This window comes from Salmo trutta, chromosome 13 (assembly GCF_901001165.1).
Source record: "Salmo trutta chromosome 13, fSalTru1.1, whole genome shotgun sequence".
NCBI classification, from domain to species: Eukaryota; Metazoa; Chordata; class Actinopteri; order Salmoniformes; family Salmonidae; genus Salmo; species Salmo trutta.
The window spans coordinates 61,873,647-61,901,210 of record NC_042969.1 but is presented as its reverse complement, the minus strand read 5'-3'; the positions used below and the strand labels follow the sequence as shown (position 1 = coordinate 61,901,210).

The 27,564-nt window shown below is 44.4% G+C and overlaps 1 protein-coding gene across 2 annotated transcripts in view; it reads right to left on the bottom strand.

The window, feature by feature from the left end:
* Positions 1–27,564, bottom strand: part of LOC115206253 (FRAS1-related extracellular matrix protein 2) — a 120,510-nt gene that overhangs the window by 16,886 nt on the left and 76,060 nt on the right. The window contains exons 9-19 of one of the 2 annotated variants that reach the window (XM_029772999.1): positions 17,080–17,229; positions 12,186–12,395; positions 11,462–11,659; positions 9,561–9,725; positions 9,121–9,303; positions 8,780–8,910; positions 8,361–8,516; positions 7,788–7,991; positions 7,407–7,638; positions 6,890–7,221; positions 1,722–1,765 (exon numbers count right to left, since the gene is read on the bottom strand). In XM_029772999.1, the coding sequence (XP_029628859.1) occupies positions 1,722–1,765; positions 6,890–7,221; positions 7,407–7,638; positions 7,788–7,991; positions 8,361–8,516; positions 8,780–8,910; positions 9,121–9,303; positions 9,561–9,725; positions 11,462–11,659; positions 12,186–12,395; positions 17,080–17,229 (2,005 nt within the window). The remainder of the gene's footprint in view (positions 1–1,721; positions 1,766–6,889; positions 7,222–7,406; positions 7,639–7,787; positions 7,992–8,360; positions 8,517–8,779; positions 8,911–9,120; positions 9,304–9,560; positions 9,726–11,461; positions 11,660–12,185; positions 12,396–17,079; positions 17,230–27,564) is intronic. The other variant, XM_029772998.1, reaches the window with a different exon arrangement.

Here is a 27,564-nt window from a genome sequence, read left to right as displayed (position 1 = left end):
TTAAATACCTCATGGGATCAGTATCCACTCATAATTTAAATACCTCATGGGCTCAGTATCCACTCATAACTTAACAAATACCTCATGGGATCAGTATCCACTCATAACTTGATATATGGTTATGGCTTGGTCTTTATCTATATTCTATAGATTCATGTGATTAAGAATACAATAAAGATAGCAGGTGACATATAGAGGGTATTACGGTGGCTTATGTAGGGCTTCAGTGACTATTACTACCAGTTGACTGCATCAGACCACTTAATATACACTGAGTGTATAAAACATTAAGAACACCTGCTCTTTCCATCACATAGACTGACCAGGTGAATCCAGGTGAAAGCTATGATCCATTGTTTATGTCACTTGTTAAATCCACTTCAATCAGTGTAAATGAAGGGGACGAGACAGGCTAAAGGATTTTTAAGCCTCGAGACATTTTTTTACCTTTATTTATCTAGGCAAATCAGTTAAGAACAAATTCTTATTCACAATGAGGGCCTAGGAACAGTGGGTTAACTGCCTTGTTCGGGGCAGAACAACAGATTTTTACCTTGTCAACTCAGGGATTCAATCTAGCAACCTTTCGGTTACTGGCCCAACGCTCTAACCACTAGGCTACCTGCTGGATTGTGTATGGTTGCCATTCAGAGGGTGAATGGTCAAGACAAAAGATTTAAGTGTCTGAATGGAGTATGGTAGTAGGTGCTAGGTTCACTTGCTTGTGTCAAGAACTGCAACGCTGCTGGGTTTTTCACACTTAATAGTTTCCCGTGTGTATCAAGAATGGTCCACCACACAAAGGATATCCAGCTAACTTGACACAACTGTAGGAAGCATTGGAGTCAATGTGGGCCAGCATCCCTTTCGACACCTTGTAGTCCATGTCCTGACAAATTGAGGCTGTTCTGAGGGCAAAAGGGGGTGCAACTCAAGATTAGGAAGGTGTTCCTAATGTTTTGTACACTCAGTGCTGTACTGTATGGGCTGTACTAGTACTACTGGAGCTCTTATGGATTCAAGAGGGTTTACATTGACTCTGACATTTACACTGGCCACATTTCAGAGAGATGGTATCTTTTCAACAGAGTTGAATCCAGATATATGGCAACAATAGCAAACCATTCCATTTGTAACTGATGAATGTTTGGTTGTGTTATTCAATTACTGCTTTGTCAACAATTAAAATAAAACTATCCCATTCTGAAGTGAATCATGCAATCAAGACATAACAATCCAGGCTGTTGATTTATATTTTTATTTATATTAATACCCCAGTATTTCTACTTTGCACACTCATCTACTGTCAAATCTACCACTCCAGTGTTTTACTTGCTATATTGTATTTACTTCGCCACCATGGCCTATTTATTGCCTTTACCTCCCTTATCTCACCTCATTTGCTCACATTGTATATAGACTTATTTTTCTACTGTATTATTGACTGTATGTTAGTTTTACTCCATGTGTAACTCTGTGTTGTTATATGTTGTCGACCTGCTTTGCTTTATCTTGGCCAGGTCGCAGTTGTAAATGAGCACTTGTTCTCAATTTGCCTACCTGGTTAAATAAAGGTGAAATAAATAAAATAAAAATACATTTGTTCTATTGTACTTGGAACCCTTAAACAACAGTGAGACAAAGAACCAGAGAGAGAGAGAAAAAGAGAGCGAGAGAGACTTGAATGGTATCTGCTCCCTCCGGTGACATGAGAGGGTTACCTGTCTGCACTAGCTCTCCCTTCATGATAGGACCTGCCTATGCCCTGAGCGAGAGAGAGAGAGAGAGAGAGAGAGAGAGAGAGAGAGAGAGAGAGAGAGAGAGAGAGAGAGAGAGAGAGAGAGAGAGAGAGAGAGAGAGAGAGAGAGAGAGAGAGAGAGAGAGAGAGAGAGAGAGAGAGAGAGAGAGAGAGAGAGAGAGTTAGAGTTAAGAGACCAGGTAGAACCCAGAGAGAGCTGAGGCAGATGATTTGCTGTATGACCCTGACGCTGCCTGCTGAGACCTAATGGATTCCTGTGGTTTGATAAGCTGGGGACAAAGCCTCTCACCATGACACACAGACACAGAGAGACAGAGTCAGTCCCAGCACGGTGAGAGGCCAGCCTGGGGCCCCAAACTCGGTGTGACTCAGTCTCTCTGTAGCCCGCAACCTCTCTACTCAGCCCCCCAGCTTCCCAGTCAGTTGGTCGGCCCCTCAAGGGCCAATCATGTCAGAGAGAACACAGGGACACAAATAATGTTCCTCTAGACTAGAGCTGTTGTTGAGTCTTTATGTTTGTTCTGTCTGGCCACACTGATTGAAGCTTACAGTACAACTCACCTGTAGGACAGCTCATATGGATGTGACACAGGCACACAGGCAGACCCTGCAGTAGGGGTATATACTTAAAACAACACAGTGATACTTAAAACACCTCAGTCTGTTATCACATGGCTGCCAGCGACTAGTAACAGTACGTCAAACCTGCAGATAGGAGGGACATTGACAAAGGTAAACCAGTGTTGGTACATGGTACAAAGGCAGACCCTGACATTCAGGATTATTAAGTGGTAATCAACTCCAACCTCTCCCACAAAGCTCTGTCTTGTCAGAATATGAACTTGTTTCAGTTTCAGCGTAAACAAAGGGCTAACGCTGGATTAGAACCTGCCAGAAGGAAAGTCATAAAGTGTGGAGGAAGTTTACTTTAGAAGAGAATGATGATGACTGCCTCCATAAAATATCATTATCTTATACTTCCTATGTATCATAACACATCCACATCTTCTTCCATGTATAGTCTCATTTATCTTGCAAAATGGAATTTCACTTTACATAGAATTTAGTGATATTCCATGGAGTTGGTGTCTTTTCAACCAAACAATATGCATAACCTTAAATTGGATAAGTAGTTAGCCTCTCATAAATTCTAAATTCTACTGTTGATTCCACCCCCCACCCACACACACACACAACTAGGGTGCTTCTAGTTGATGATCTACAGCAGGGGGGATCTGTAGCGTGAGGAGACCTTAACCATACCATGCCCTTTGCTCTCTCTCTCTGCAGGCATCTCTTCTCTCTGTAGGCATCTCTTCTTTCTGCAGGCATCTCTTCCTATCTGCAGGCATCTCTCTCTCTCTGCAGGCATCTCTCTCTCTCTGCAGGCATCTCTTCTCTCTGTAGGCATCTCTTCTTTCTGCAGGCATCTCTTCCTATCTGCAGGCATCTCTCTCTCTCTGCAGGCTCTTTCTCTCTCTCTACAGGCATCTCTCTCTCTGCAGGCATCTCTCTCTCTCACTCTGCAGGCATCTCTCTCTCGATCTGCAGGCATCTCTCTCTCTCTGCAGGCATCTCTTCTCTCTGCAGGCATCTCTCTCTCTGCAGCCATCTCTCTCTCTGCATGCATCTCTCTCTCTCTACAGGCATCTCTTCTCTCTGCAGGCATCTCTCTCTCTGCAGGCATCTCTCTCTCTCTCTGCAGGCATCTCTTCTCTCTGCAGGCATCTCTCTCTGCAGGCTTCTCTCTCTCTCTGCAAGCTCTCTCTCTCTCTCTCTACAGGCATCTCTATCTCTCTCTGGAGGCATCTCTCTCTCTCTCTGCAGGCATCTCTCTCTCTCTCTGCAGGCATCTCTCTCTCTCTCTCTCTCTCTCTGCAGGCATCTCTCTCTCTCTGCAGGCATCTCTCTCTCTCTGCAGGCATCTCTTCTCTCTGCAGGCATCTCTCTCTCTCTCTCTCTCTGCAGGCATCTCTTCTCTCTGCAGGCATCTCTCTCTCTCTCTCTTTGCAGGCATCTCTCTCTCTCTCTGCAGGCATCTCTCTCTCTCTGCAGGCATCTCTCTCTCTCTGCAGGCACCTCTTCTCTCTGCAGGCATCTCTTCTCTCTGCAGGCATCTCTTCTCTCTGCAGGCATGTCTTCTCTCTGCAGGCATCTCTTCTCTCTGCAGGCATCTCTTCTCTCTGCAGGCATCTCTTCTCTCTGCAGGCATCTCTTTATGACCCCAGCCCGCTTAATTAAGTGCTAGTGAACTAATAGACAGACTGGGATTTAACTACACTGAAGTGACTGGAGGTTTCCAAGGGAAATCTACATGACAGGAGCACTGAAGCATGTGACCAGGGTTTAAGATCTCCACTCAGGGAGGGTTAGGGAGGGAGGGAAGTAGGGAGGGAGTTTAAGGGAGAGTTTAAGACCTGTAAGAGCAGTCCCTCCCTCAACACAGCAGAAGCAGCTGTTTAAAGAGCACAGTACAGAAAAGAGCAGAAGGTTTTAATGCCGTGAATGTTGGAGAAGGCCTTTTGACAAGATAAGTAGCAGGCCACATGAGGAGTTGTGGGAATCCATAAAGCACTGTGTTTGGTTAGTTATTAGTGGTGAGGTTAAAACATGGGGTTCAGAAGAACATTGTCTGAGAGGGGCATCTCAAGAGGTAGCTAACAGATAAGTGGCTGTAAAGGATTGTGTCTGTGAAAAGGAAAATTACAAGAACTGTTATAGGAAAGAACTGGAGGACAAATAACACCATCATAACACCTCTGGCCAAGAAATCATCATAACATCTCTTCCCGAGAAATCATCACAACATCTCTGGCCAAGAAATCATCATAACATCTCTTCCCGAGAAATCATCATATCATCTCTTCCTGAGAAATCATCATAAAATCTCTTCCTGAGAAATCATCATAACATCTCTTCCAGAGAAATCATCATATCATCTCTTCCTGAGAAATCATCATAACATCTCTTCCCGAGAAATCATCACAACATCTCTGGCCAAGAAATCATCATAACATCTCTTCCCGAGAAATCATCATATCATCTCTTCCTGAGAAATCATCATAAAATCTCTTCCTGAGAAATCATCATAACATCTCTTCCCGAGAAATCATCATATCATCTCTTCCTGAGAAATCATCATAACATCTCTTCCCGAGAAATCATCACAACATCTCTGGCCAAGAAATCATTATAACATCTCTTCATGAAAAATCATCACATCTCTTCTCACGAAATCATCATAACATCTCTTCCCAAGAAATCATCACATCTCTTCCCGAGAAATCATCACAACATCTCTTCTCGAGCAATCATCATAACATCGCTTCCCAAGAAGTCATCATACCACCTCTGGCCGAGAAATCATCATAACATCTCTTCCCAAGAAATCATCACATCTCTTCCTGAGAAATCATCATAACATCTCTTCCCGAGAAATCATCATAACATCTCTTCCCGAGAAATCATCACAACATCTCTGGCCAAGAAATCATCATAACATCTCTTCCCGAGAAATCATCACAACATCTCTGGCCAAGAAATCATCATAACATCTCTTCCTGAGAAATCATCATATCATCTCTTCCTGAGAAATCATCATAACATCTCTTCCCGAGAAATCATCACAGCATCTCTGGCCAAGAAATCATCATAACATCTCTTCCCGAGAAATCATCATATCATCTCTTCCTGAGAAATCATCATAACATCTCTTCCCGGGAAATCATCACAACATCTCTGGCCAAGAAATCATCATAACATCTCTTCCTGAGAAATCATCATATCATCTCTTCCTGAGAAATCATCATAAAATCTCTTCCTGAGAAATCATCATAAAATCTCTTCCTGAGAAATCATCATAACATCTCTTCCTGAGAAATCATCATATCATCTCTTCCTGAGAAATCATCATAAAATCTCTTCCTGAGAAATCATCACAACATCTCTTCCTGAGAAATCATCACAACATCTCTTCTCAAGAAATCATCATACCACCTCTGGCCGAGAAATCATCATAACATCTCTTCCCGAGAAATCATCATATCATCTCTTCCTGAGAAATCATCATAAAATCTCTTCCTGAGAAATCATCATAACATCTCTTCCCAAGAAATCATCACAACATCTCTTCCCGAGAAATCATCATAACATCTCTTCCTGAGAAATCATCATAACATCTCTTCCTGAGAAATCATCATAACATCTCTTCCTGAGAAATCATCATAACATCTCTTCCCGAGAAATCATCATAACATCTCTTCCTGAGAAATCATCATAACATCTCTTCATGAGAAATCATCACATCTCTTCTCGAGAAATCATCACATCATCTCTTCCCAAGAAATCATCATAACATCTCTTCCCGAGAAATCATCATAACATCTCTTCCTGAGAAATCATCATAACATCTCTTCCCGAGAAATCATCATAACATCTCTTCCCGAGAAATCATCATAACATCTCTTCCTGAGAAATCATCATAACATCTCTTCATGAGAAATCATCACATCTCTTCTCGAGAAATCATCACATCATCTCTTCCCAAGAAATCATCATAACATCTCTTCCCGAGAAATCATCATAACATCTCTTCCCGAGAAATCATCATAACATCTCTTCCTGAGAAATCATCATAACATCTCTTCCCGAGAAATCATCATAACATCTCTTCCCGAGAAATCATCATAACATCTCTTCCTGAGAAATCATCATAACATCTCTTCCCAAGAAATCATCACATCTCTTTCCGAGAAATCATCACAACAACTCTTCCCGAGAAATCATCATAACATCTCTTCCTGAGAAATCATCATAACATCTCTTCCCAAGAAATCATCATAACACCTCTTCCTGAGAAATCATCACAACATCTCTTCCTGAGAAATCATCATAACACCTCTTCCTGAGAAATCATCACAACATCTCTTCCCGAGAAATCACCATAACACCTCTTCAAGAGAAATCATCACAACATCTCTTCCTGAGAAATCATCATAACATCTCTTCCCATACTTATTTTCCAATTGGTCAGGGGTCTTGTGGGATTGTGGTGTGGGGCAGCCCACCTGTCTGTCTGTCTTTTCTGATATTGCCCCACCCCCCCCCCCCCCCCACACACAGCTCTCTCACCTGTCCGTCTGTACCGATGGTCCCTCCACAGTCTGACAGTAGCTCAGACATGTCATAGTAACCAGTGAACTCCCATAGACAGGCCTCTAGGTTGAGATTCTTGTAGAAGCGCAGTACGCTGGATCCCCTCAGGGGGGCGCTGTACTGGTAGGGAGAGGTCTCCCCGATCACCTCAGGGTTCTTGGTGGCGTTGGTTATGAAGCCGTGGCGGGTCTTGACCTCGGTGTAGTCCAGCAGGTTAGAACAGCGGTGGTTCCCCACACGAGTACCATCAGGACTCAACGTCAGCTCAAAGTTAGACATAGGACGGGTGGAGACCACAGGGAGCATGCCTGGGAGAGGAGAGGAGAGAGGAGAGGGGAGACAAGGGGTTAGGAGAGAGAAAGGCGGGGGCGGGAGAGAGAGAGAAAAATAGAGAGGGAGAGAGAAAGACAGAGAGAGAGAGAGAAAGAGAGTGTGAAAAATAGAGAGCGAGAGAGAAAGAGAAAGAAGATAGAAGTCTCTCTGTGTTCTTCACCGTCTATGTGTGGCATGGTGACAGTGATCTTGATGAGGTTGGGGTGGTCTGGGTCCTCTGCTCCGGTGTAGCGTAGCTTGGCAGAGAAGGGCTCAGCGCCCACTGTACCCACCACACGAGGCTGGCACATACCATCCTCTATACTGATGGAGACTATGAAGCTGCTGAGTTCCAGGCCCTCATCTCCGTTAGAGTTCACAGCCCGGGCTGCACACTGCACCCTAGAGCCAGCCTGGAGGGAGGGACAGTCAACTCAATCACATCAATACAGTCAATTCAATCCCATCATGAACTAAATCATTCACTGTCTTGTCAGATGTTCAACTCTTTGTCTGAGTCAGTCCAAATTCACACTCAGTTCACTGATAATGTGTTCTCTACCTGGAAATAGACAGAGTCCAAGGTGATGATCTTGGAGGAGGAGAAGAAGGTATTAAAGTCCACCTCTCTCATGGAGCTGGTGACCCCGTCCAGGCTGGTTGGAGCGCTGACCAACCATCGATAGCGGGTCAGTGTGTCATTGATGTGCTCGCTGATGCAGATGGAGCCAGTCTTGTCGTAGTCAGGGTACTTAGGGTTACAAGCCTGAGGGAGGGAGGAGAGAGGAGACAGTGTTTGGGAATGAGGCAAAATATACTGTAATGTATAGGGAAAATTTGCATTGTTCATCAACATCACTCATCTGTGCTTCAATATCAAATTAAATCCTAATTGAATCCTAATTGACATATTCCTAAGCCAAAGAAACTACTTAGTTTTTTAAGCAAATTAAGAGCAGACAGTGAATAGAATGATGCCCTGGCCTATGTCCTAAATGGCATCCTATTCCCTATATAGTGCACTTCCCTATGCGACTCTGGTCAAAAGTAGTGCATAAAACAGAGAATAGGGTGCCATTTGGGACAAACCCCTGGACTGGGAGGTTAAAAGCCCGTGATAAACCATTCTCCGTACCGTGACACAGACAACGGGGTAGCCTGCCACTGGGGGGGTGTGTCTGGCCCTGGAGGTGTCGTCATACTGCAGTAGGGAGAACACCTGGGGGACGGAGGGGAAGGTGACGTCCGCCATGCTGTTGGTCTCCTCTATGTAGATAATGGCCTTACTCATCTGGGGACAGACAGAACATAAACAGATCAAACAGAAAAGTGCTGTTAAAGGTAGTGATGTACGACGTAAACAGCAATATCAGGGGCGACTAATGCAACAACTAAACTTTTCTCTTGTTCTTGTCCCTCAGCTTTCACGTTGAAGGTAAGTGAAGTGTACCCATGAACATGCGCAAATATATCTGCGATATTCTCCCTTCATCCTGCTACTTGTGTCAACGTCATATTGCTGAGTCTATGTGATGTTATTGTTCCAGTCCTCACCTGCGTCTCAGCCACCATGTTCTCATCAGGTTTCAGGTGGACCGTGAAGGCTTCTCTCATCTCTCTGACTCCATCATACAAGATCTCCACCTCTATGTAGTGCTCTGTGTCACCCTCCTTGAACTCAATGTCTGGGGTAAACAACAACAACAACACGGCTCTAGGTTTAACAGGAAACATCTATACACTGTAGATACTGACGGAGTTACCTTATCAAGTTGATTATTTATATAGTAGTAGGGTCAGGATATTTTCCTAATCACATCACATTGTCAGGAAAAACTCATGGCCTTCTTGACGTGAGAGGTTGTGAGATGTTGATGTGTTGTAATATTTCTCACCTTCAGATACAGGATGGTAGTCCTCTCCGGAGGTGGCTGACCCGTCCTTGGTGTGGACGCGGACCACAGAGACCTTGGAGGTGTCCCCTACCCTCAGCACTGGGATCTTCACCATGGACACCTGGCCTGCCCCGCTAGGCTCACTCACACTGAACTTAGTCTCCCCAAACTTGATGATGGCCTCTGGGGAGAACATGGATGGGAGTCACAGAGTCAGACATGGAGCAGTGTGATATGAACTAAACAAGGTTACAGACTAACAGAGTAGAATGAGTTGAAGACACACACCAAAACAAGTTAACAGGATGCAGACTAGCAGATCATGAATTTGAGAAAATGAAAAAAGTAATGCAATATGTATCTGGGACTATTATAGAGTGTCCAACTTATTCTATTGTCTACAGATGAAGTGATTCCATCTATGAGTCAGTCAGTCTTACTGTCTGTGTCGTCCATGATCTTGACCAGAGTCTCGTTCTGTTTCCCGATGGACGCTCCGAACGGAGATTCACTGCGGGGCGACCCCAACACCAGCCTCAGCTCCTCCTCCTCCTCATGCTCCGTGTCATCAACCAGAGACAGAACACACGGCTTCTCCACCTCCCCTGGAGAGAGGGGAGGGATAGAGAGATGGAGATGGGAGGAGAAAGAGAGAGAGTGAGATTGAGATCGAGAGAGATTAGCAAAAAGGGGTAAACAGTTGTTGAAAAATCTAATATTTTGAAGGGTTCCAAAATGCACAGAGAAACTATATCAAATAAAATCAAAGTTTATTTGTCACGTGCGCCAAATACAACAGGTGTAGACCTTACAGTGAAATGCTTACTTACAGGCTCTAACCAATAGTGCAAAAAAGGTGTAAGGTGAACAATAGGTAGGAAAAGAAATAAAACAACAGTAAAAAGACAGGCTATAAAAGTAGCGAGGCTATATAAAGTAGCGAGGCTATAAAAGTAGCGAGGCATAAAAGTAGCGAGGCTATAAAAGTAGCGAGGCTATAAAAGTAGCGAGGCTATAAAAGTAGCGAGGCTATAAAAGTAGCGAGGCTATATAAAGTAGCGAGGCTATATAAAGTAGCGAGGCTATATAAAGTAGCGAGGCTATATAAAGTAGCGAGGCTATAAAAGTAGCGAGGCTATAAAAGTAGCGAGGCTATAAAAGTAGCGAGGCTATAAAAGTAGCGAGGCTATAAAAGTAGCGAGGCTATAAAAGTAGCGAGGCTATATAAAGTAGCGAGGCTATATAAAGTAGCGAGGCTATATAAAGTAGCGAGGCTATATAAAGTAGCGAGGCTATATAAAGTAGCGAGGCTATAAAAGTAGCGAGGCTATAAAAGTAGCGATGCTATAAAAGTAGCGAGGCTATAAAAGTAGCGAGGCTATAAAAGTAGCGAGGCTATAAAAGTAGCGAGGCTATAACAGTAGCGAGGCTATAAAAGTAGCGAGGCTATATAAAGTAGCGAGGCTATAAAAGTAGCGAGGCTATAAAAGTAGCGAGGCTATAAAAGTAGCGAGGCTATAACAGTAGCGAGGCTATAAAAGTAGCGAGGCTATAAAAGTAGCGAGGCTATATAAAGTAGCGAGGCTATATAAAGTAGAGAGGCTATAAAAGTAGCGAGGCTATATAAAGTAGCGAGGCTATATAAAGTAGCGAGGCTATATAAAGTAGCGAGGCTATAAAAGTAGCGAGGCTATAAAAGTAGCGAGGCTATATAAAGTAGCGAGGCTGTAAAAGTAGCGAGGCTATAAAAGTAGCGAGGCTATAAAAGTAGCGAGGCTATAAAAGTAGCGAGGCTATAAAAGTAGCGAGGCTATATAAAGTAGCGAGGCTATAAAAGTAGCGAGGCTATAAAAGTAGCGAGGCTATAAAAGTAGCGAGGCTATATAAAGTAGCGAGGCTATATAAAGTAGAGAGGCTATAAAAGTAGCGAGGCTATATAAAGTAGCGAGGCTATATAAAGTAGCGAGGCTATATAAAGTAGCGAGGCTATAAAAGTAGCGAGGCTATAAAAGTAGCGAGGCTATAAAAGTAGCGAGGCTATAAAAGTAGCGAGGCTATATAAAGTAGCGAGGCTATAAAAGTAGCGAGGCTATAAGGGTAGCGAGGCTATAAAAGTAGCGAGGCTATAAAAGTAGCGAGGCTATAAAAGTAGCGAGGCTATATAAAGTAGCGAGGCTATATAAAGTAGCGAGGCTATAAAAGTAGCGAGGCTATAACAGTAGCGAGGCTACATACAGACACCGGTTAGTCAGGCTATACCCTTTTGGCCTATGAGGTGTTCCTTGTGTCAGTGTATTTCCTAGTCTTCTACAGACTTTTACAGAATAGATTTCAGTGTTACCTGGTAGGAAGGTGATGATGGAAGCGTCTGTGTTTGGTCGTTCGTTGAAGTCCATCATGACCTGAGCGGTGCCCTGTCTGGTGTAACAGCGGACCGTTGACCTGTAACTGATGTCTCCACTACGATACACCACGACTGAGATCTGACCGGAGTTCTCATGCCCCATGTACATGGCATCACGGAACTGCACCTTGGGCACTGTTAGAGGACAATCACTTCAACAAATCATCTACGTTAGATGAAGTGCATCATGAAACAGTGTTGATCATAACCATGACATAATGCTCATAACTGTCTACAGCTGATCTTATAATGCACTATAAGCCTTTATAAAGGCTGTATGAATGCATTGACAAGGACACTTACAGTAACGTGATACCAAAGCTTTAAGTGGCAGCATTGTTCAATCATCTTTATTGGTGTTGATGTTTCAGAGATGCCCTGTTTTGTCAGAGCAAGGTATGATAGCTTTTCTAAACTCCTGAATGAAATGCCATTGCTCGTTTTAATCTATATTAGATCTCATTGATAATTAGACGCATTCTAACAAATCAGATAGGTTTACTCACAGTCAGATACGTTGTGACTACTGTTTCAAATGGCACCCTATTCCCTATATAGTGCACTACTTTTAACCAGAGCCTATGGGCCCTGGTCAAAAGTAGTGCACTATATAGGGAATAGGGTGGCATTTGGGACACAAATATCAGCCCGATTCACTCACGGTCGGAGACGGAGTCGTTGATGAGGATGGTGGCCTTCCCCGGTTCTCCCAGGATGCCGTTCATGGGCATGCGGAGGACCAGCTCGAATGTCTCGGTCCCCTCCAGCACCGGCTGACCCAGGTCATCCAGGATGGTCACCCTGAACGTCTGCTGGCTGACCCCCGGGGCAAAGTCCAGGTTACGACTGATCCCTACGTAGTCCACACCGGCTAGAGGAGTGAGAAAAGAGAGAGGGATGAGAGAGGAGAGGGATGAGAGGATTAAAGTATTTGATGATATTTTAACACCTGGGGCTGTATGTATCAAGCGTCTCAGATTAGGAGTTCTGATTTTAGATCAGGTCCTCCCTCTCATTAAATAATCTTATTCATTATGATCTAAAATGAAAAACTGATCCTAGATCAGCAATCCTACTCTGAGACACTTGATACATATGGGCCTAGATCTCCTATGACTCTATAATTCACAGGAGTATAATCAGTAGCGGTGAGTTAGATGAATGGAAATATCACAACATGTTGATCAAATGTTGCTTCCTCTCAACAGCACATAGCAGTGAGGGAGCACTAGGAATCTGTGTCAGGATTAAGGCTGCAGTAGTGTGAGACATCTGATATCTCCCTAGGCCCCCGGGAGGGTGTAAACATGTTCTTCCTCCACTCAGAGCTATGAAGAGGCAGGGTGTTGATGGCATGGCCTTTACCCCCCTAACTGCTTCCTGTACCTCTGACCTAGTGTGCGTCCCAAATGGCACCCTATTCCCTATATATATATACTTTTGGACCCGGAACAAAAGTAGTGACCTATATAGAGAACAGGGTGCCATTCAGGACCAACCCTGCTATGGACGTCTGACCCACAGACCCAGCTATGTGTTTCTGAACCAGCTTTGTGTGTACTTCCGCTTGGGACTGTATTATAAAGCTACAGTATGTGTGTCTGCTTGGGACGGCATTACCACTTAATCTCAACAGATTAGATAGGATAGAAACAATATTTTGCTGCGGGCAGGAGAAGAGAGAATTAAGGAGTGAGAGGGAGTAAGAGAGAGAGTGGGGAGGGAGAGAGAAAGGGTGGAGGGAGGGAGGAGGGGAGGAGGTGAAAGAGGAGTGAGGGAAAGGAGGAGTGAGAGAGTGATATGAGTGGTCGGGGGCAGGTGATACGAGGAAGGCTGCAGGCAGGGAGAAGGTTTTACTTTCAGGAGCTATATACTGTATTCAGTATAGTCTCTCTATCCAGACTTAAACACCAGAGTGTGAGGGATTCAGTCTACATTCCTCTGTCTTCACTCAATCCAGCTTTATCACCAACACTGCTTCCAACCCTGTAGGCCTACCCTCCTCTGTACCTTCCAACAGCTACCAGACTGGGGTTGCGTACCAAATGGCACCCTATCCGCTATGGGTCCTGGTCAATAGCGGTGCACTACAAAAGGAATAGGGTGCCATGCAGGATGCAGCTGGGGCTGAGCAGAGCCCTTCCCCTCTCCACTAATGTTTACATTCAGAGGTCATATAACATCCCAACATATCCAGCCTGTGTTGCTCTGGGCGTTCTCTCTACTTCCACAACACCAGAGTGACAGTCACACAGACTAACCCTGAGGTGGACTCCGGGCGTTCTCTCTACTTCCACAAGACCAGAGTGACAGTCAGACAGACTAACCCTGAGGTGGACTCCGGGCGTTCTCTCTACTTCCACAAGACCAGAGTGACAGTCAGACAGACTAACCCTGAGGTGGACTCCGGGCGTTCTCTCTACTTCCACAACACCAGAGTGACAGTCAGACAGACTAACCCTGAGGTGGACTCCGGGCGTTCTCTCTACTTCCACAAGACCAGAGTGACAGTCAGACAGACTAACCCTGAGGTGGACTCCGGGCGTTCTCTCTACTTCCACAACACCAGAGTGACAGTCAGACAGACTAACCCTGAGGTGGACTCCGGGCGTTCTCTCTACTTCCACAAGACCAGAGTGACAGTCACACAGACTACTGTGTACTGTCATAGACATTCAGTGTGCTGTGTTGTTGCATTTTTTAAGGGGTGGATCAGCTTTAATATTGCAGAAAGATTGTTGCTTCCATCAATGTAATTGCCTGCATCATTTCCAATCCCCCATATATTTTTGGGGTAAATATATATATCCATATACAATTGAAGTCGGAAGTTTACATACACTTTGGCAAGTCAGTTAGGACATCTACTTTGTGCATGACACAAGTAATTTTTCCAACATTTGTTTACAGACAGATTATTTAACTTATAATTCACTGTATCACAATTCCAGTGGGTCAAAAGTTTACATACACTAAGTTGACTGTGCCTTTAAACAGCTTGGAATAGTCCAGAAAATTATGTCATGGCTTTAGAAGCTTCTGATAGGCTAATTGACATCATTTGAGTCAATTGGAGGTGTACCTGTGGATTTATTTCAAGGCCTACCTTCAAACTCAGCAGCCGTCATACCGCTCAGGAAGGAGACGCGTTTGGTCTCCTAGAGATGAACGTACTTTGGTGCAAAAAGTGCAAATCAATCCCAGAACAACAGCAAAGGACCTTGTGAAGATGCTGGAGGAAACCGGTACAAAAGTATCTATATCCACAGTAAAACGAGTCCTATATCGACATAACCTGAAAGGCCGCTCAGCAAGGAAGTAGCCACTGCTCCAAAACTGCCATAAAAAAGCCAGACTATGGTTTGCAACTGCACATGGGGTCAAAGATTGTACTTTTTGGAGAAATGTCCTCTGGTCTGATGAAACAAAATAGAACTGTTTGGCCATAATGACCATCGTTATGTTTGGAGGAAAAAGGGGGAGGCTTGCAAGCCAAAGAACACCATCCCAACCGTGAAGCACGGGGGTGGCAGCATCATGTTGTGGGGGTGCTTTGCTGCAGGAGGGACTGGTGCACTTCACAAAATAGATGGCATCATGAGGGAGGAAAAATATGTGGATATATTGAAGCAACAGCTCAAGACATCAGTCAGGAAGTTAAAGCTTGGTCGCAAATGGGTCTTCCAAATGTACAATGACCCCAAGAATACTTCCAAAGTTGTGGCAAAATGGCTTAAGGATAACAAAGTCAAGGTATTGGAGTGGCCATCACAAAGCCCTGACCTCAATCCTATAGCAGATTTGTGGGCAGAACTGAAAAAGTGTGTGTTAGCAAGGAGGCTTACAAACCTGACTCAGTTACACCAGCTCTGTCAGGAGGAATGGGCCAAAATGCACAAAACTCATTGTGGGAAGCTTGTGGAAGGCTACCCGAAACGTTTGACCCAAGTTAAACAATTTAAAGGCAGTGCTACCAAATATGAATTGAGTGTACGTAAACTTCTGACCCACTGGGAATGTGATGAAATAAATAAAAGCTGAAACAAATCATTCTCTCTACTAATATTCTGACATTTCACATTCTTAAAATAAAGTGGTGATCCTAACTGACCTAAGACAGGGATCACCACTTCATTTTAAGAATCATTGACAAGATCCTCCCGTGTAGTTCTGGGCTGATTCCTCACCGTTCTCATGATCATTGCAACCCCACGAGGTGAGATCTTGCATGGAGCCCCAGGCCGAGGGATATTGACAGTTCTTTTGTGTTTCTTCCATTTGTGAATAATTGCACCAACTGTTGTCACCTTCTCACCAAGCTGCTTGGCGATGGTCTTGTAGCCCATTCCAGCCTTGTGTAGGTCTACAATCTTGTCCCTGACATCCTTGGAGAGCTCTTTGGTCTTGGCCATGGTGGAGAGTTTGGAATCTGATCTGATTGATTGCTTCTGTGGACATGTGTCTTTTTTACAGGTAACAAACTGCGGTTAGGAGCACTCCCTTTAAGAGTGTGCTCCTAATCTCAGCTCGTTACCTGTATAAAAGACACCTGGGAGCCAGAAATCTTTCTTATTGAGAGGGGGTCAAATACTTATTTCCCTCATTAAAATGCAAATGCAATTTTTTACATTTTTGACATGCATTCTTCTGGATATTTGTGTTGTTATTCTGTCTCTCACTGTTCAAATAAACATACCATTAAAATTATAGACTGATCCTTTCTTTATCAGTGGGCAAACGTACAACATAAGCAGGGGATCAAATACTTTTCCCCCCTACTGTGTGTGTATATATATATATATATATATATATATATATATACATACATACATATGGGTATGTATGTATACATAAACATTCATATATATACACATATATACATACATACACATATATACATATACATACTTTTTTTTAGAATGTACCTTTATTATTCCCTGCAAACCCTACCACCCCTCCACCAATTGGAGTAAACTAATAAACAATAACACTTAGGCTTCTACTTTCAGTTTATACATATTATACACATTTTACAGACACAATCTATTTTACAATAGTTATATTTTGTTTGTTTTTAGTCCTTCCTCTATTTCTGATGTCCATCCAGTTTGATTTCTATTTGTAACTGTGCTATTTCACAAAATTTCTGAACCTATGTACATTTTACAGACCCTGTATGTTTTACATTGGTTATCTTGTTATTAGTCCCACCCTTCAGATCCATTCAACCCCTCCCATCCATCTCTTAACACCATCCATTTTGGATTTCTATTTGCTATATATTATTCAACTGTGCTGTGATGCTTCACAAAAGTACTGAACCTTTCTATTCTCATAGATTCTACAGATTGTAAATTAAAGATACACATTTTTTCTAAAATAATTATTATATTATTGATTGATTGACTATGACTTTTCAAATCACCCAGTATTGCTAGGTAAATTAGATCTAGGTAAATGTTGCAATTCTTCAGCCATTCCTGGACCTGTGACCAAAAACAAGCTACATATGGACAATACCAAAATAAATGATCTAATGACTGTATTGTCTCTACCTTCAGCAGAGACAGGGTCTGTTTTCCTGGAGCGTACAGTGACCGTGGCTGTTTTAGAGAGGTCAGTGCCTGTCCTATACACCTTGACCTCCACATAACCATCACTCTCATCCACACGGTAGTCTGTGTCTCCGAAGTAGAATCCTGGAGCTGTGGAGGAGAGGAAACACAGGAAGATGTCGTACATCAGGATCTTGTTTCAGTCAGTTTCACAGCTGGAAACCGTCTGATGTAACTTTTGAGTTGAATTTGTAATAACCCACATTTTAAATACAGTTACTTCTGACGACATAGCTAAATGACTGCACATTGAGCCACTAGCCGGCACTAAACTCAACACTAGTCATTTCCAGCACTTATAGCCCCTGAATTACAGTATGGTACATTTGAGGGGATGTTATTACAGAATATAAATGTAAAGACTAGAAGCCTGAAGGCATCGGTCTATTTCCGTGTCTGGTTGAAAGCAGCCGGTGCAGTGTAGTCAACTGTGGTAGAGGAGTGTTTGTGTGTGTGTGTGTGTGCGTACGTAGAGGAGTTGGAGGAGTCCAGGCCTGCCTGTCTGCAATTAGTACTTTCCTGAGCCCAGATTCCGCTACAGTCAATCTCCCCCACACTGTTCTCTCTCACTCTCTTCTTCTCGCTCTCTTTGTTCCTCTTTCCCTCTCTGTACTTTGCGTGCTGTGAACTAGGCTGTCTCTTGGGAAGTTTCTGTCAACTAACATCACAGCTGACTCAAACAACCAGAAACACAGGGAGGGTGTTGATTGAGCGTAACGGCCCTCACAGTAAGAGCAGGACCCTGGGCTCATTTACTGTATGTTCTGGGAAAATAAACAACTTTGAGGTAAAATTGGAGTGGCAGTTGTTGGCTCTGAATTATATCAATGAGGGCTTTACTCATTTTTTTTGTGTGTGAAAATGGATCAAACCAACCCTTCTCTCCAGGCTACTGAACAGCAGAAGCCTGGTCCATCACAGAGGAACTGGAGGTATACACTACCGTTCAAAAGGGGGTCACTTAGAAATGTCCTTGTTTTTGAAAGAAAAACATTTTTTTGTCCATTAAAATAACATCAAATTGATAAGAAATACAATGTAGACATTGTTAATGTTGTAAATGACTATTGTAGCTGAAAACGGCAGATATTTAATGGAATATCTACATAGGTCTACAGATGCCCATTATCAGCAACCATCACTCCTGTGTTCCAATGGAACGTTGTGTTAGCTAATCCAAGTTTATCATTTTAAAAGGCTAATTGATCATTAGAAAACCCTTTTGAAATTAAGCAAGCACAGCTGAAAACTGCTGTTCTGATTAAAGAAGCAATAAAACTGGCCTTCTTTAGACTAGTTGAGTATCTGGAGCATCAGCATTTGTGGGTTCGATTACAGGCTCAAAATGGCCAGAAACAAAGAGCTTTCTTCTGAAATTCGTCAGTCTATTCTTGTTCTGAGAAATGAAGGCTACTCCATGCGAGAAATTGCCAAGAAACTGAAGATCTGGTACAACGCTGTGTACTACTCCCTTCACAGAACTGCGCAAACTGGCTCTAACAGTTTGAGCAAGAGGATAAGTACATTAGAGTGTCTAGTTTGAAAAACAGACGCCTCACAAGTTCTCAACTGGCAGCTTCATTAAATAATAGCCGCAAAACACCAGTCTCAACTTTAACAGTGAAGAGGCGACTCCGGGATGCTGGCCTTCTAGGCAGAGTTCCTCTGTCCAGTGTCTGTGTTATTTTGCCCATGTTAATCTTTTCTTTTTATTGGCCAGTCTGAGATACAGATTTTTCTTTGCAACTCTGCCTAGAAGGCCAGCATCCCAGAGTCACCTCTTCACTGTTGACGTTGAGACTGGTGTTTTGAAGCTGCTAGGTTCTGTCCCAAATGGAACCATATTCCCTATATAGCATGCTATTTTTGACCAGAGCCCATGAGGCCAAAGAAGTGCCCTACACAGGATGCCATTGCAGCCACAGCCATGGTGAATAAATGAATTAATTCAATGGTGGTGATATCGCCACAGGCATATACCCTGTTTCCATGACGATGATTATCACACCTCTAGGCTGTTAGTTAGCTGGGTTTCTCATCTCAAAGTGGCACAGATAAATAGGAAGATAGGAGAGAAGAGAGAGGAGGAGAAGAGGCTAATACTGGCTAAAAAATACCTCTGCATAGAACTAATCTGTTCATCTAATAAAACACTATTGTAGCAGTACTGTAGTAGTACTGTAGAAACTAAAGCACTCATTTTATCTGATGCATTGACTTAATATAAATAAACACTGCAAGAGGAAATTATACATGAAGAGCTTTTCAAAGCATGTGAAATAAGAGAGATTACTGTGACTGCATACTGTGTGAAGCAAAACGCCTGATATATATGTTTATCAGACAGGCTGATATCTATGTTTATCAGACAGGCTGATATCTATGTTTATCAGACAGGCTGATATATGTGTTTATCAGACAGGCTGATATCTATGTTTATCAGACAGGCTGATATTTTTGTTTATCAGACAGGCTGATATATGTGTTTATCAGACAGGCTGATATCTATGTTTATCAGACAGGCTGATATCTATGTTTATCAGACAGGCTGATATATGTGTTTATCAGACAGGCTGATATCTATGTTTATCAGACAGGCTGATATACATGTTTATCAGACAGGCTGATATACATGTTTATCAGACAGGCTGATATACATGTTTATCAGACAGGCTGATATCTATGTTTATCAGACAGGCTGATATCTATGTTTATCAGACAGGCTGATATCTATGTTTATCAGACAGGCTGATATACATGTTTATCAGACAGGCTGATATATGTGTTTATCAGACAGGCTGATATCTATGTTTATCAGACAGGCTGATATCTATGTTTATCAGACAGGCTGATATACATGTTTATCAGACAGGTGTAAAGAGACACCTTATGTACTTATCTTGGACTCAAAGAATACCATAACACTTTTCAAGGATTGGATATCATCAACTCATTGTATTAGCCAGTTAGATAAGCAGAAGGAAAACTGTTGCTTTAGACAAAGCCTGAGGATTGGTAGTTGAAGGCATTGTTGTTAGGTATGAAAGTGCTTTGAATTGGTAATAGGCTTACAGGGTGCACACACAGGACAAATACACCTGTCCTCCTTTATCTAGGTCGAGAACAAACCTAGACAAAGAATGTGTCACAAACGGCACCCTCTCCCTTATATAGTGCACTACTTTTGACGGGCTCTGGTCAGAAGAATATATAGGGAATAGGGTTCCATTTGGGATGCTACAAAGTACGTTTGTGAGTCGAGATCAAACCTAGACAAAGAGTGTGTGGTGTCAGGGTTTATGCAGCTGCCAGTGTCTTTCCCTACAGACAAATCAAACAGGGCAGGCTTTAGACTGTCTCAGCTCGTTCTCCAGCTACTGCGGTAATCAGATCTGTGTGTGCGCGGTAATCAGATCTGTGTGTGCGCAGAGTCCCAGACTTGCAGCTGTAGTAATCAGATAAGGTTGGTTTGTACAGCAGACAAACGCCATATCCAAAGAGGCACGGCCCATTAGGTGTAAGATTAACCCTGGCTCATGGGCTGAGGGAGGACCCACCACCACCACACCGCATGCTGGGCTTACCAAGCGCACCTCTCTCTGTGTAGAGTTACCTTAGGTCAAGGCAGGTGGAGGTTTAGCTAGGTAGCATCCTAAATGGGCCACAAACCGGGCTCAATCTGTGGCCAAAGACACTCAAAACAAACACTACTCAAAAATAAATCACCCACAAAACCCAGGAAGAAAAACCCCTACTTAAGTATGATATCCAATTAGAGACAACGAGGACCAGCTGCCTCCAATTGGAGATCATCCCAAACAAACCAACATGGGGAACGGGGAACGTCGCTGGAGGCTCCGGACTGGGGGACGTCGCCGGAAGCTCTGGACTGGGAAGACACACGCACCTCAGGGCGAATGCGAGGAACAGGAACAGGACAGGCGCATTAGAGATCTGATGCGTCGGGCTGGTACAGGTGGCGCCAGACTGGTGACACGCACCTCACGGTAAGCACGAGGAGATGGCTCAGGTCTCCAACCTGACTCTGCCAATCTCCCCGTGTGCCACCCCAAAAAATATTTTTGGGGCTGCCTCTCGTGCTTCCCTTGTTGCCGCGCTCTTACTGCCTCCACCTGTTCCCATGGGAGGCGCTCTTCTCCTGCCCTTAAATCCTCCAAAGCCCTGGATATACTCCTCCTTATCTCCTCAAATATCCACAGGTCCATATCACGCTGCTTGGTCCCTTGGTGGTGGGTGATTCTGTCACGGCTGTCAAAAGGAATGGACCAAAGTGCAGCGTGTGTGTAGTTCCACATTTTATTTAAGCTGTGAAACTTTGCAATACATAAATAAACTGAATCGACAAAACAACAAATCGTGATGCAGATGATAAACAAACACAACTCAAAAATAAATCACCCACAAAACCCAGGAAGAAAAACCCCTACTTAAGTATGATCTCCAATTAGAGACAACAAGGACCAGCTGTCTCCAATTGGAGATCATCCCAAACAAACCAACATAGAAATACAAAAAATAAGTAAAGAAAATATTTACTAAATAAACTAAAGTAAAAAAAATAAAAAATTACAAAATAACAATAACGATGCTATATACAGGAGGTACCGGTATCGAGTCAATGTGTGGGGATACAGATTAGTCGAGGTAATTGAGGTAATATGTAAATGTAGGTATGCATAGATAATAAACAGCGAATAGCAGCAGCGTAAATAAAAAAAGATGTCTTAATAACTGTATGTGATGACAAGTGACACACACTATAGCTGGGACGATAAACCAAAAATGATCAACATCGACCATAACAATCACTTATCGCAGGCATTTTGCTGATATCGTTCATTATAAGTAGCCTGTGGCGCATATTTATGTTATTAATGTTTATCGTTATCGCATCAATTCAGGCAATTTGTCACGATATGGATTTTTGTCCATATCGCCCAGCTCTAACACACATGTGCACACGCACACATATAGAAAGACACACACACATCCCTCCGTCCAAGGGGACTGTTGTACTCCTCCAACTACACAAGCTGCTTGATCAGTGTTGAACCACAGCGCTGAATGCCTTATCCAACGGAGCCAGCAGGGTTACTGTTACTCTGCCTACTGTAGAACACTAGTCACAGTTCTCTAATAAAGAACATAGGGTGGATGGATTATGTTGGCAAAGGGGAAATGCTCACTAACATGGATATAAACAAATTTGTGCAGCACATTTGAGAGAAATACGCTTTTTGTGCGTATTAAACATTTCTTGGATCAGCTCATGAAACATGGGACCAACACTTTACATATTGTGTTCATATTTTTGTTCAGTATTTATAGCTATATTATACTTAAAAGTAGTGAGATGTCTCTGTGAATGTGTCCCAAAATGCACCCTATTCCTTATATAGTGGCCTACTTTTGACCAAAGACAGATGGGCTGTTATAGGGAATAGGGTGCCATTTGGGACACAGACTGAATCTTTCTACCACGTTGGCAGAGCGGCAGGCAGCGCTGATCTCATGGAGATCATAACGGGTGTTCTTAGTCAGACCCACAATGGAGGATTCAGACACATCATTCACGCACACGCGCACACACAGACATAAATGTGTTGGGGCGGCAGGTAGCCTAGTGGTTAGAGCGTTGGGCCAGTAACCGAAAGGCTGCTACATCGAATCCCTGAGTTGCCAAGGTAAAAATCTGTTGTTCTGACCCTGAACAAGGCAGTTAACCCACTGTTCCTAGGCCCTCATCGTGAATAAGAATTTGTTCTTAACTGACTTGCCTAGTTAAATAAAAAATGTTTTAAGAATTTAAAAAAAATTACAGACACACAGCTCTTCTACATGCACAGCCAGCTATCCACATAACAGGGAGGTACCACGTCCACATGCCAGCCTGCCTTCCGTAAGTATGACAGAAATGTTTCTTTCACGCACAGGTAATTGTATTAGAGACTCAAACGGCCATGCATGCCACGCACCCAGACACACCGGGGGAGGGAAGGAGAGGTGTGGTATGGAGCCACCGGGGAGGGGTGTGGTATGGAGCCACCGGAGAGGAATGTGGTATGGAGCCACCGGGGAGGGGTGTGGTATGGAGCCACCGGAGAGGAATGTGGTATGGAGCCACCGGGGAGTGGTGTGGTATGGAGTCACCGGGGAGGGGTGTGGTATGGAGCCACCAGGGAGGGGTGTGATATGAAGCCACCGGGGAGGAATGTGGTATGGAGCCACCGGGGAGAGGTGTGGTATGGAGCCACCGGGGAGGGGTGTGGTATGGAGCCACCGGGGAGGGGTGTGATATGAAGCCACCGGGGAGGAATGTGGTATGGAGCCATCGGGGAGAGGTGTGGTATGGAGCCACCGGGGAGGGATGTGGTATGGAGCCACCGGGGAGAGGTGTGGTATGGAGCCACCGAAGAGGAATGTGGTATGGAGCCACCGGGGAGGGGTGTGATATGAAGCCACCGGGGAGGAATGTGGTATGGAGCCACCGGGGAGAGGTGTGGTATGGAGCCACCGGGGAGGGGTGTGATATGAAGCCACCGGGGAGGAATGTGGTATGGAGCCATCGGGGAGAGGTGTGGTATGGAGCCACCGGGGAGGGATGTGGTATGGAGCCACCGGGGAGAGGTGTGGTATGGAGCCACCGAAGAGGAATGTGGTATGGAGCCACCGAGGGAGGGGTGTGGTATGGAGCCACCGGGGAGGAATGTGGTATGGAGCCACCGGGGAGAGGTGTGGTATGGAGCCACCGGAGAGGAATGTGGTATGGAGCCACCGAGGGAGGGGTGTGGTATGGAGCCACCGGAGAGGAATGTGGTATGGAGCCACCGGGGAGGAGTGTGGTATGGAGCCACCGAGGAGGAATGTGGTATGGAGCCACCGGGTAGGAATGTGGTATGGAGCCACCGGGGAGAGGTGTGGTATGGAGCCACCGGGGAGGGGTGTGGTATGGAGCCACCGGGGAGGGGTGTGATATGAAGCCACTGGGGAGGAATGTGGTATGGAGCCATCGGGGAGAGGTGTGGTATGGAGCCACCGGGGAGGGATGTGGTATGGAGCCACCGGGGAGAGGTGTGGTATGGAGCCACCGAAGAGGAATGTGGTATGGAGCCACCGAGGGAGGGGTGTGGTATGGAGCCACCGGGGAGGAATGTGGTATGGAGCCACCGGGGAGAGGTGTGGTATGGAGCCACCGGAGAGGAATGTGGTATGGAGCCACCGAGGAAGGGGTGTGGTATGGAGCCACCGGAGGGGAATGTGGTATGGAGCCACCGGGGAGGAGTGTGGTATGGAGCCACCGAGGAGGAATGTGGTATGGAGCCACCGGGTAGGAATGTGGTATGGAGCCACCGGGGAGAGGTGTGGTATGGAGCCACCGGGGAGGGGTGTGGTATGGCGTGGGACAGTAAAACATGAGAATGCTTGTAGAGAAGAATTACAGTCTTGTATTTATGCAGTGCTGTTACAGGTCTGTAAATCTCCAAAAACACTCTAAGTTCTATAAGGTATGATTATGGTTCTGGTGAGAGTGGGACGTGTCTGGTCTGGGTCCTGGATGAGGATGAGAGGAGAAAAGAGTAGTGGGTTGACCCTAAACCCTGCTATTACCTCCCTGGACCCATCTGGACACTGATAGCAACAGATGTGCTGCATTTTAGGGAGAGGTAGCGTAGTGTTAACTATAGTGTTAACTGTAGTGTTACAATTACACCTACAGGGCTAGACTGCATGCTCAGCAAGCTCTACAGTAGGTCAGAGTATCATTTCTGTATTCCAATAAAACCTGCCATCTGTCTGTTAAACACATGCTCCTAGTAAATAATGATTATAATCAGGCAGGGAAAGGCAGCTCCGGTCCTTGGGGGCCTGAGTGAAATTTTGTTCTGTTTCAGATCAGCGTTTTAAACCTGGGAAACAAACCAGGTGTGTGTACTCCATGAGTGATCATATTCCTGGCAATAAAAAGTGAAAAGCAGCAGACTCCAAGTACCAGAGTTGCCCTTTACTGATTGAGATCATATACAGTCTACACCCTGTACCTATAATACATTTTTAGTTGGGTTGTATCTCTGGTTGTGTTTGGTTAGAAGAGACACTGGCTGCATTTCCTGAATATCCAGCTCTAATGTACCTCCTTTTCTCTTTGGAAGTGAAAGGGCTGGGAGTGGAATTCAGGCAGGGAGGGAAAACAGTTACCTCCTAAGGCCCCTGACTCTTTAATGGCACCGGGTCAGCCCACCCCGGGGAGGCACAGCGGGACAAAGGACCCTCACTGGCAGGGACAGGTGCTACACATGCATGCACGTACCATGCCAAAAGACCACCACTTCTACAGTACAAAACACAGGGGAGAAAGGCTGATTCCACGCTCTGCTTGTGCTGCCTGAGTATCTGTGTCATGTGTGGAGGAAAGGAAGCAGGATTACATGTTTAGAATCCCTGGTTATGTATAGTACACTACTTTTGATCAGGCTCCATAGGGAACAGGGTATCATTTGGAATGTACCCATGGTCTGGGAGGACAACAGTCAGTAATATCAATGATTGATTTCTTTCTTTACTCTGATTTGACAGCTATTCTTTTCATTGTGAGTTAACTGTGTATTAATGTTTAGATAGCGGGTCAAGGATGTTTGAGAGGCCAGTAGGAAGGTAAACAGGGGAGACAGATTTCCTATAAGCCCTGAGATGAGATTAGCTAACTGGGTTTTCAGCGGACGTGAAGTGTTCCCAGAGGAACTGGGTTGAAGGGTCAAAAGTTTAAGGTGATTACAGGCCAAAGGCATTTCTTACCTGTCACTGTGTACCCACTGAATAGTCTACATTCTCTCTGCATCCTAGGTGGCATGGCACTGATAAACACCTGATAACTCACACTACTAGCCTGGTACCACACCTGTATGAGGTTTAGCTAACTGTACTGACAACCGTTGCCAGGCTATACATACTACCTCGCCCTTTGTTCACAGTTTGAGAGAGAGCGGGCTGTAATCTGTATTTCCATGCTTTGTGACTGACATGCAGTGTGCTGGCAATGCTGGTATGAAAACCACAGTGTCGGTTTAATACAATCACACTACAGACTGGATCAGAAATTTGTTCTAGAATGTAAAAAAATATGAAACAGATCATTCCAAATGTATAGAACTAAAGTTCCTCTTGGCATGAATTTAAGTTTTGGCATGTTCTGTGTCTTGGTATAGAACACTGTCATTGTTGTAGTTAATTTACAACCAAAACAACAGTTGACATGCCTTAATACGTCCCCAGTCCTGACATCCGACATCATCGTGTTCTCAGAGCCGTGGCTTGGGGCCTCAACAAGGCGTCTGACTGACAACCAGGATCCTCTCCCTCCTGCATATCAGTTGTCCGTGTGGAGTGGTTCATACGGGTTCATGTATAGAATGACACACACACAGAAGGGGTAGGTACGAAAGGGGGAAATACCTACTTCTTATTGTTATCTTAGAATGGAATCCTGATTCTGTCTGCATGGCGTCAAGAATCAGATGAAGACAAAGAGTCAGAGAGGAAACCATAGCCTGAAGATACTGTCTGACAAGCTGCCTAACCCCCTCACTAGTGACGTCAGGAGATGTAACCTGATCAACACAAAGAGGGCATGAGGTAAAACAGTGAGGCACCTCCCCAGAGCATCCTGGATCAGGTGCTGAGGGGGTTCAAGGTGCCAGCATACGATGAGATGGAAGGATGGAGAGACAGAGAGATGGAGAGATAGTTCTGGAGAGACAGCGCTGATGTCAGCATATAGATAAAGGAGGAGGTGATAATGGAATGGACTGAGCTCTGTTAGATAAACTAAGGAGGAGAGGTAGAAAGGCCTGTCTGTTGAAGGAGAAGAGCAGTACTGTAGATTGATTACCTGTCAGGTCGTACCTACAGGAGGGAATAAGGTGTGATTTGGAATGCACCCCAGATCATTGTATGTGTTAGAGTGTGTGTGAGAATCTTAGTTTCAAACTGACTGTGTATTGTCTAGAAAATCTCCCCCCACTACTACAACTGAATAGAACCCTGTTTCACTGTGAAAGTATGACATTCTGAAAAGGATTAGAGGTGAGCTACATTCCATGGCTGTTATACAGGGGTACAGACTATTAAAGGGGTGTTATACAGGGGAACAGACTATTATCGGGCTGTTATACAGGGGTACAGACTATTATAGGGCTGTTATACAGTGGTACAGACTATTATAGGGCTGTTACACAGGGGTACAAACCATTATAGCGCTGTTATACAGGGCTGTTATACAGGGGTACAGACTATTATAGGGCTGTTATACAGGGCTGTTATACAGGGGTACAGACTATTATAGGGCTGTTATACAGGGGTACAGACTATTATAGGGCTGTTATACAGGGCTGTTATACAGGGGTACAG